We start from the raw sequence: 9,345 nt of genomic DNA on the forward strand, positions 1-9,345 counted from the left end.
GTAGCCAGATGAACTAGATTGATGCGTGCATGCATTCTCTCCTCTTGTTCCAGCCTGAGAACCTGCTGGTGGCCCACACCCCCAGCAGCCAGCCAATAGTCAAATTAACCGACTTCGGTGATGCTGTGCAGCTCAACAGTACCCACTACGTTCACCCTCTGCTGGGAAGTCCAGAGTTCGCCTCTCCAGAGTTGGTCCTTGGGAAGCCTGTGTCGTTGACCTCTGACATTTGGAGCCTGGGCGTGGTGACCTACGTGCTGCTGAGTGGCGCCTCTCCCTTCCTTGACGAGAGCACGGAGGAAACCTGCCTGAACATCTGCCATTTGGACTTCAGCTTTCCTCTGGATTACTTCCAGGGAGTCAGCCAGGCAGCCCGGGACTTTGTCTGCTTGCTCCTGCAGACCGAACCCCACAAGAGGCCTCCGGCCGGGCTCTGCCTGCAGGAGCACTGGCTGCAGGCCGGCCTCTCCGACAACCCGGTCCGAGCAGAGGGATGCCTGGACACCACCCGCATCATCTCCTTCATCGACAGGAGGAAACACCAAACTGATGCCCGGCCGATCGGCGGAATCAGGAATTTCATCCAAAGTCGCCTTCAGCCCTGAGGAAGCGTTGGTGGCAAAGCAGCTTTCGGTCGATGCTGACTCACCATTTTTCAGCAGCGCGGACAAACAGGAAACCTGGTCACATTTTGGCTGTTCAGTCCTGAGGCTGCAGGGGCTGCAGGTTCCTCTGGAAACGAGCATGTAGATGTAAACGGAGGAGAAATAATGAATGCTGATCTCATCCACTTTCACAGAATGTTGACGACGACGTCCTGCGGTCCCAACCGATTTTAAATTTAGACCTGTCGAGGTCTCGAGCCAATCAGAGTCCGAGAGAACGTGGTTCCTCATCAATCATAAAATGATGGATGCCCTTGTCTACTGCTGCTTGCTGATTTCAACTCAAAACAGATTTTGTAGTTAAGCGAACAAAAATCTAAAAAAAAACAAAAACATTATGAAGTAATTTATTTTCCATTGCAAGAGTTAAAGCTGATCAGAAGAGCCAACTGACGCCACTGCACAGACGGAGAAGAGCCGCTCTCCTGCCGCCGGAGAGGGACACAGACGTTGTGTTTTTACTCTCACTAAACCTGTAACTCGGAGACTTTTCAGATGCGGTTCTTTATTATAGAAACAATGTATAGAAAGTAAAAGTACTGTGTCTACATTTCCATGGAAAGTAAAATAACTGTAAAAGATGCCCATCAGTAAAAAGTTGCTGTGCTACTTTGGACTCCGTAGACGGTGATCGAGCTTCTCCACTTTGAGACATTTCTACGTGCGATCAGAGCTTTATAATGGCTGTGCTTACATAACGTACCTAACGTCGCAAGTAACAATGCTGCAGTGTCCGACCCGAGACGAAACGATACACATCCATTGTTTGCTTTTCCTAGAACAAAACAAACTTGTGTTGCGCAGAATGTTTAAGCCTTATCTTGTATATAGACGACTCCTGGCTCCTTCCTCCTCACACTCCCTCACTCCTGCTTTTGGGCGAGGGAAGACTGGGGCCCGAGCGGCGGCCATTCGGGTGGGAGGGAACGCGGAGGCCTATTACTGTAAATGCACTCATTCTATGTTCTGTTTGATTATTATGTGCAATGTTGCGGCTTTAACATTTTATGCAACTATTTATGAAGACATCTGTTGTATCTGTAATAAATGTAGAGAAAAGCATGTACTTGGTACTGCAAGCACTGCTGGTAGTTGGTGTTTCTTTGATGGCTGAGGCCAGGCCGGAGAGGTCAGAGGTCACGATCTACGATCACAGTTCGATCAAACATAACTTAACACGTTTTGTACTGTATGCCTCTGTAGTATTGGTACACCAAAGTTGCTCTAGCTTTATAGTACTTGATAAATATGTTCTGTTGTGATTATTTTTTACTGTTTTTAGGTTCTGTGTGAATCGAATGTTTACACTAGTTCAAAAACCCGTCACGTTTGGATTGTTGCATCTCCTTCGCCCCCCGCGTGGAAAAGACAGGGAGTGGAGGAAGTAATGTATTCGTGCAATTTACAGAAGGCGGCGTCATTTACAAAGTGATGTTCTAACTTCATGTACAGATACTCGTTGCCAAACTATTACAATATTTAAAAAAAAAAAAATATCTAACACAATGAGAGTGAAGACACCGCCTTGTTCGTTGTTTCTTGGCTGTGTCACATTTGATCCAATCGCTCAGAACAGAAATCAGAGTTATCTTTTAATTTATTTTACGAACGTGTGCACAGACCATTAAAAACAAGGAGACTTTGACTGGATACCTCAGTTTAGTTTTTTCCATTGTTTGTCTGTTTTCAGTTTTCTATGTTTCATAAATTACAGGTTTGGTATGTTTTTATGTTGTTGTTGTTTTTTTTATTCTTGCATGTATATTTTTTGTACAGATCATATGTTCTCTTGTAAATAGTCTCATTTTATCATCAGTTATTTGAAAATTAAACCTAATGAACACATGCACCCTGTTTTACATTTTGTTCCTTTCACATGTAATTGTTTATTTCTGTTTCCGTTTGTTTTACTTCAACCGCTACTTTTACATTTTGCAGTGCAGGTCAGCTGTGGATTAGACTGATCCTCTACAAAACTCTTAAGCTTTAGCTAATTGAAAGGTTGTGGTCGAAGTGGACAAAATAGATGTTCAAATTGTCAGTGTATAATAGTATATCACACAACACATTTATTTTCGCCTAAAGCATAAACTTAGATCATAACATACATAAACTGCATAATAAATTCAACATTTGATGCCTGCAGGTAAAGTAGCCGTGTTCCCCAAACGATAAGAGGTCCAGCCTTTCTCCTGCTTGCCTGGCTGACCTTATATCGGACCTCAGGAGGTGATGGTGTAGGAGTCACAGCAGGCGCGAGCTCCACATCCACTCACTCCTCCCTTCAGTCTATTCCTCACACGGTAAGCTAATCTGGAGCCAACTTTTGTCAGCCGATATGCCTTGGACTGAAGAAGATGCCAGAAACAATGTAGTATAAGTGCATATCGAATGGGTAATGATAAAACAGTTAAACAATTGCTGCTGACAGCAAGTACTTACAAAGCACGAAATATCAACAAACAAGGTAAACTAAAGATCAGAAAGCTCGTTTTCGATGACTCTGATGGTGTCTGTCACACGTTTGACCTGGTGTGATACTACTACTGTATACAACATCCCCCTAGGTGTTTATAGTCTAAATAATGGTTTGATAATACAGCACCAGTCCACCCATGTTTGGTTTATAGCAATGTTGTCTTTTATTCTAATTTTCATAAACAGAGAATATATCAGTCCCTTATTTGTACAAAAATACCTGAACAGGATACAATGGAGATCCAGGAGTTGTACAGACAGAATGAAGCAAAGCACAGTGGGGTTTTCTGCAAAAAAAAATAAAAGGCGACTCATCTCATGTTTCTCTGACTTTAGCTTATGATGCTTTCAAAACACAAATCAACTGAGTCAGTTTCACTTGTGCCTACAACCAACGCTGTCCGGACATTAGGCTTCATCTTCCAGTAGGAATCCGGTTCACAGTCGCGACTTTACATGAACATGGTAAGTGGACGGATGGCAACTAAAGACCTGGTACTGTTGAGAAAGGAGGAGGCACCAGCTGGTGGTTAAGCATGGTTAGAAAATAAGGAGCGATCATTGTTATGCACCTTTTAAAATCTGAGTAAATGGACAAAATGGCATGAACAACTCTCCTGGGCTATAGCGTATAATTGCACTACTCGATATGAAACGTACAAAAGCTGCTGAGAATATCCCCAAAGGTCAAGAGTCAGCGTGTGTGTGCGCTGATGAAAACCCACAGTCGTGTGGTGTTGTCAGATTAACATCCAGACTTTTGCTTAAGCGTTTTCCTGCAGGTAAATAAGTGGAAACCAAGTTCCCGACAGACAGAAGGGGATATTCTGAGGTTTGGAAGCAAGACGACATCAGATTTGGACACTGGCAGAGGTTAACGCTCTGTCAGCCTGTCAGCTTATACGCATACATGGTGTTTAATGGTTTGAGACATGCCAAAAATCCAGTTTGAGCTCTTAAAATAAAAAAACAGCTTAATTTAATACTGTATATACTGTGGTATATTCTTTTTAATATATATAAAACGTCATTTTGTGTCAAACCAAAAAAAAAAAAAGAAACACGTCAATATACACACAATCAAATAATGAAAAAGGACAAAATAAATTCTTCATTTTACATGGAGTTATGAGCAAAAGCATAACGCCCCATACATAGTGATCTGTGACCTAGGTACAGTGTTAAATCTACATTATCTCCATAGCTTCACATACTTAAACAAATGATACTGTGTATTGGTATTTTCATATACTTGGTCTTGTGTATAGATTTGCATTGTAGCACAGTGATTTAAAAAAAAAAAAAAAGGGCGGGGCGGATGCTTATTCATCTCTGCTTGAGCCATAGTGTTGTGGCGTCACATCCCGTCTAAAAGGCGACACAAAGGGACAGAACCCCACCTGGGAATCATGGGACGCCTCCAGTCAAACTCCCACGGCCTCTAAATCCACACCAGCAGTCAGCATCCTGAATAGTGAGTATAACAGTCTGGCCTCCCACGCACACTAACACACTCACCACCAGGTCATAGCTTAAAGGCTGGACACAGGTGGGACAAGGGGGAGGGAGGGGGTGGGGGGATTCAAGCATTATCCAATCCCTGGAGAGAGAGTCTGCCCTGGCTGACTAGTAAAGGCCTGATTGGTGGAGCACAGAGGTGGTGAGTCCATCAAGTCACGCGATGGGTGAACTGGTTGCGGCAGTGGCTTGCGTGTGTCAGTGACAGTAGTTGGGGAGAGTTCATGGAAGCTCACTGCCACAGGATGGAGGATGGAGGGGGTTACGGCACATTGTTGTACATTCCTGCATCCGTGACTTTAAGACAGTTTGGAGAACAGCATCTAATCAGATCAACTATTAAAGACGCTACATATGTTACTTTAATATGAAAACACGTATTTTGACAATATCTTTTTTGTGGAGAAAAGTCTTACTGATGTAGTGGGTACATGTGCTGTCCTGTGTGTAATTTCCTGCCACTAGGGGGCACCAAACAGAAACAATCCAAACCTTTTTTATATAGTCAGAACTCTGTGGAGATGTATTTAATGCATTTACTAAGATTGCTTTCTTGTCTGAATAACAATTCAAAGTTTAGCTATGTACAGGTTACAATTACTTTAATTCATTTCTGTTAGGAACACAGGTATAGCCCCTCCCTGACAATGCAGTGTGTGCCTTTCTGTTTGACTGAGAGTCTCGCACCACAACCTGCGAACTCCCAACGCAGCTGCTGGAAATATCTGCCACATAATATGTGGGTTTGCTTCAATACATATATTTCTGGGGGGGACTTTTACTTTATAGGACCAGTCTGACGATGAGATTAGATGAAATGACATCACCACTTTCATATTTGCACGGCAAGAAAACCGTCATCAACCGCTTAGCGCAGCATGAAGTGTGGCACACACTGTTGTATTTGTTTTGTAGGGATTAAACAACAACTTCGGAGGCGCTGCTAAATGGATTATGTTGTGGACGTGCGCGTATTAGGCATAACTGGGATTATGGGATGGTGCCTGATTCTAGCCGGGCAAAGCTGATGCTTCACATGCTTCTGTGCATCCTGCTCACTTGCCTCCTCCTCCAGCCCAAAAATAGATCAAATGAGGAACAACAGTTTTATAGTTGCTCCTTTTGGTAACGTGTTTTTAGGGACTGTGGGTCACATGACGGCTGCAGGAGGTGTAGTGTCAGATTGGAAACTAGGCCAAAGTGTTTGGCTGGACTACATGTAGTTAGTTTCCCACAGTCTCCAACCTTTACGCTTAGCTGAGCAAAACGGCCGGTTAATAGTTTGATAGTTTTATTACAAATGTTACTCAGACTACTGACTGTAGCTTCAGGCATATGTGCATTTCAGTCTACTTTGGATTTCCACTCTGGAAGGTGAGCGAAGCTCATTGAGCTGTGCGATAATATGCAGTCAACTGAGTTCACATTTCAAGTCATTTGTTTAATTCCACATTTTAAATTAAAAAGTTATGGGAGTGCTCTTGTTGATTTGTCTTCTGTGGATTGGGGAAGGGGGGGGGGGGGGGGGTTCAGTGGTCTGAATCCAAACATGACAGCTCCAACCCATCCATAATAAATCAGGATAATTAAAAAATGTGCAAGCGATGAGATCAGGACAGACTTAGGAAAAGAAAATGACATTCAAAGACAAATTCACTAACAGATTGAACCCTTTCGATCTAAAATAATAACTGAAATGGTAGAAATCGGGGGCGGGGGGGTTTCAGGAGTCAGCCATCTTTCTCCTCTTCCTCGGTTTCGAGACGCAGCGGCCGCTCGTTTTTAACGGCGGCGGCGGCGGCGTGTGTACGAGCCACACGTGAGGTCAAGATGTTCCCAAACCTCTCTGGAAGGAAATGCACAATCAGCCATGACTGCTTGCTCCCACGCCGCCGTAATCCACTCAGAGCTGGTGGAATTCACATGCATGCCTTCTAGAAGGGGGGGGGGGGGGGGGGGGGGGGGGGGGGGGGGGGGGTAGGAGGAGGAGCAGGACGAACGGGGAGCAGGCAGCTTCATTTAGCTAGAGAGAACAGCTGTCGTCTGTCCTCCCGGGAGTGCAAAACTAGTTCTGCATTGAATCAACAGTAATAAAACAGCATTAAAATGACATCAAGTAATCAACTCTACAAGAGAGGCTTGTGAGGCCTTCCTGATAAACATAAACATTCCTCTGTCCTTTCAGCAAACCCTCCACCGCTGCTCCGCTTATCTCGACTTCGGCTACTTCTCTTTCTCTCTCGACTTTTCTCTGAGCTCGTGCGGAGGTGGGATCGGGTTGCATGGGGGGGGGGGGTTCCTGTGGGATTGGACGCGGCGGAGACGCTACGTCACGTCCACGTGGGTGCTGTGGGGGGGGGGGGGGGGGGGCAGGGTGTCAGCTTATCCAGACTGGACTGCACAGGTTGAGAAAGCTCCTGGATCGAGTTTGATAAGACCCAGAGAGGCTCCCATCCATCCCTGATGATCGATGAGGAAGTCAGAGGGTGGCGCTCCCCGCCCGCCTTAGTCGCGAGGGGGGCGAGGGGGGGGGGGGTGGCGCCACAGCTTATCAGGCTTGCAGAAAGGGGGGTCGTTCCGGGATCAAAGGGGGGGGGGGGGCAGCGCTCCTGCTGAACAGCCCTCGGCCGTCTTGCGTTTCCAGAATCCATCGTCTCCCTCCGGGGTCGCGGCGGATCGACCAGGTCGCCATGACAACATGGCAGGAGTTGGAGCAACTGCCGGGTCCGCAGTCTGCGACGGGACGGGGAGCGGGTCACAAGGCCACGGCGGTGCACGGGTGTTTCAGCTTGCAGGGCAACACTCCTCTGTTGAGCTGGTAGAACTCCACCAGGTGGATCAGGTCGGTGAACTTGGTGGCGGCCTCGTCCAGGCTGAAGAACACCTGACCGTCCTCCTCGCACTGCGGGCGCCGGCGGGAGACGACAATCACACCACAATCCGTCAGAAAGGTCACAGCAGATGAGCAAAACACAGCGGCAGGTTTACGATGACGCCCGGTATTTATAATGATACTTCAGCGGCTCAAATTACCACTTGGTCTAAATACAGTCTGACCTGTAAGTACACAGCAGTGGTTGTATAGAACTGTAGTATATCTTTATGTATTAGTACCTCAAAACTGAAACTCTCTCCGTAACTAGACACCTCTGTTACTTCGAATTTGGGTGAACGGGCCCTTTAAGCCGTTGATTCTGTACTGTAGCAAATTAAACGCAAACAGATGGCTGCCTGCGAGGAAGTAAAACCTATTTTAAAATCTTAAATAACGCAGGATGCGGTGTGGGAAATTGTGTGAAAACTTTGGAAGTCCAGCTGGTCTCTGAGGCTCCAGCCGCAGTTTAGACAGTGGGACCGAACAACGGCTAATGTTGCCGCTCCTCTGAGGGGATCGTGGAGGGGTAACGCGACTCACCGGTAGAATCTGGAAGTGCTTGATCTTCTGGTGGTGGCACAAGGTGAGCACGAACGCCTTGGGGTTACTCTGACTGTCCCGCAATAGGAATAACCTGGATCAGAGGAGGAGGAGGGGAGAAGATGTGACTCCAAGCCATCGCGACTCGCTGGGATTCACCGGCCACGTGCCTCCATCTTACCCGTCTACTTGGCCTTGCTGGATCATCATCTTGTGGGCTTCCTCTCTCATGATGCGCCCATGAAACCACACCTGTGTCCTGTGGATTACTGACACACACACACACACACACACACACACACACACACACACACACAGTATTTGAGTTTGGCAAATAATCGCGGCCACTTTGCATCAGTGCATGTAACAAACAGGGCTGGTGCCGATACCTGTGCTCAGGGAGGATGGGTGCAGGGGGCTGGGGCTCCCCAGGACATTCATACGCTGGCCTCGTTTCTAGGTGGGAGAAAGGACCAACATTTACCATCGCTATCGCCCCTTTGTCTGTTGCTAATCCAAGCGCAAACAGCGCGAGCAGAGCGGGACGCGGCCGCTCTGCTCTACGGCCCCGATCTCAGCGGCCGATAAGCGGAGCTGCTGCACATTTGAGGAAGGAGCTGGAGGCAAAATCTGAATTAGTTTAAAAGGTGGAGCTTCTGTACAAATGGACCGTTTTTCAGCAAAGGATGTGGCGCAAAAGAGACGGATGAATGAATATTATGCTTTTCAAGTTGAGGAATACTGGACGTGGATGTTTCAATAAGAACAAGCTGTTTACAGGGTGCGTCACTTGAGATGTGATGAGGTGTGAGCCCCACGCCTGATGATGTAAGTGGCGTCAGGTCACAGAGTCTATTTGACACTAACCCAATGTATTGGAGGACAACCACAACTTTGTGATCCAGACTGCACAGTAGCTGGTGCTCAGTTCATTCTTTTGCAGTTGAGCGAGCAGCAATGGCAGGAACCTAGTTTTAGGCCGGGTTTGTCTTGGATGATGGATCATGGATGGGAAAGGATCGGCCTAAACAGGAGCAAGTGCACGTCTAATGGGCAGTGTGTGTAAACATACACCCTAGAGTCCAGAATGGGGGGGGGGGGGGGGGTTCCTGCATAATAGAAGACATCCAACACCCAGAAACATCAGTAATGAGGCTCTTTTGTCGTTAAACACTTTATCCACCCCCCCGTCTCACCCTCCAGGTCTGTCCCTCCTCCACGGCGGCGCTCTGGGCCTCGACGGGGTTGTCGATGATGCGACCGGTCCTT

General features: G+C 46.8%; 2 protein-coding genes across 10 annotated transcripts in view; one reads left to right on the forward strand and one right to left on the reverse strand.

The window, feature by feature from the left end:
* trioa (trio Rho guanine nucleotide exchange factor a) overlaps positions 1 to 4,206 on the forward strand; it is a 50,634-nt gene extending 46,428 nt beyond the window's left edge. For all 4 annotated transcript variants that reach the window (XM_029166725.3, XM_055512991.1, XM_055512993.1 and 1 more), the window contains one exon: positions 54 to 4,206. In XM_029166725.3, the coding sequence (XP_029022558.1) occupies positions 54 to 605 (552 nt within the window). In that variant the 3' untranslated portion in view covers positions 606 to 4,206. The remainder of the gene's footprint in view (positions 1 to 53) is intronic.
* Positions 4,207 to 7,406: 3,200 nt separating this feature from the next.
* grb10a (growth factor receptor-bound protein 10a) overlaps positions 7,407 to 9,345 on the reverse strand; it is a 26,936-nt gene continuing 24,997 nt past the window's right edge. For all 6 annotated transcript variants that reach the window (XM_029166739.3, XM_029166741.3, XM_029166738.3 and 3 more), the window contains 5 exons: positions 9,273 to 9,345; positions 8,466 to 8,532; positions 8,258 to 8,345; positions 8,077 to 8,170; positions 7,407 to 7,563 (listed from right to left, as the gene is read on the reverse strand). The exon at positions 9,273 to 9,345 is cut by the window's right edge and continues 44 nt beyond it. In XM_029166739.3, the coding sequence (XP_029022572.1) occupies positions 7,417 to 7,563; positions 8,077 to 8,170; positions 8,258 to 8,345; positions 8,466 to 8,532; positions 9,273 to 9,345 (469 nt within the window). In that variant the 3' untranslated portion in view covers positions 7,407 to 7,416. The remainder of the gene's footprint in view (positions 7,564 to 8,076; positions 8,171 to 8,257; positions 8,346 to 8,465; positions 8,533 to 9,272) is intronic.

This window comes from Betta splendens, chromosome 11 (genome assembly GCF_900634795.4).
Source record: "Betta splendens chromosome 11, fBetSpl5.4, whole genome shotgun sequence".
In the NCBI taxonomy this organism is placed as follows: Eukaryota; Metazoa; Chordata; class Actinopteri; order Anabantiformes; family Osphronemidae; genus Betta; species Betta splendens.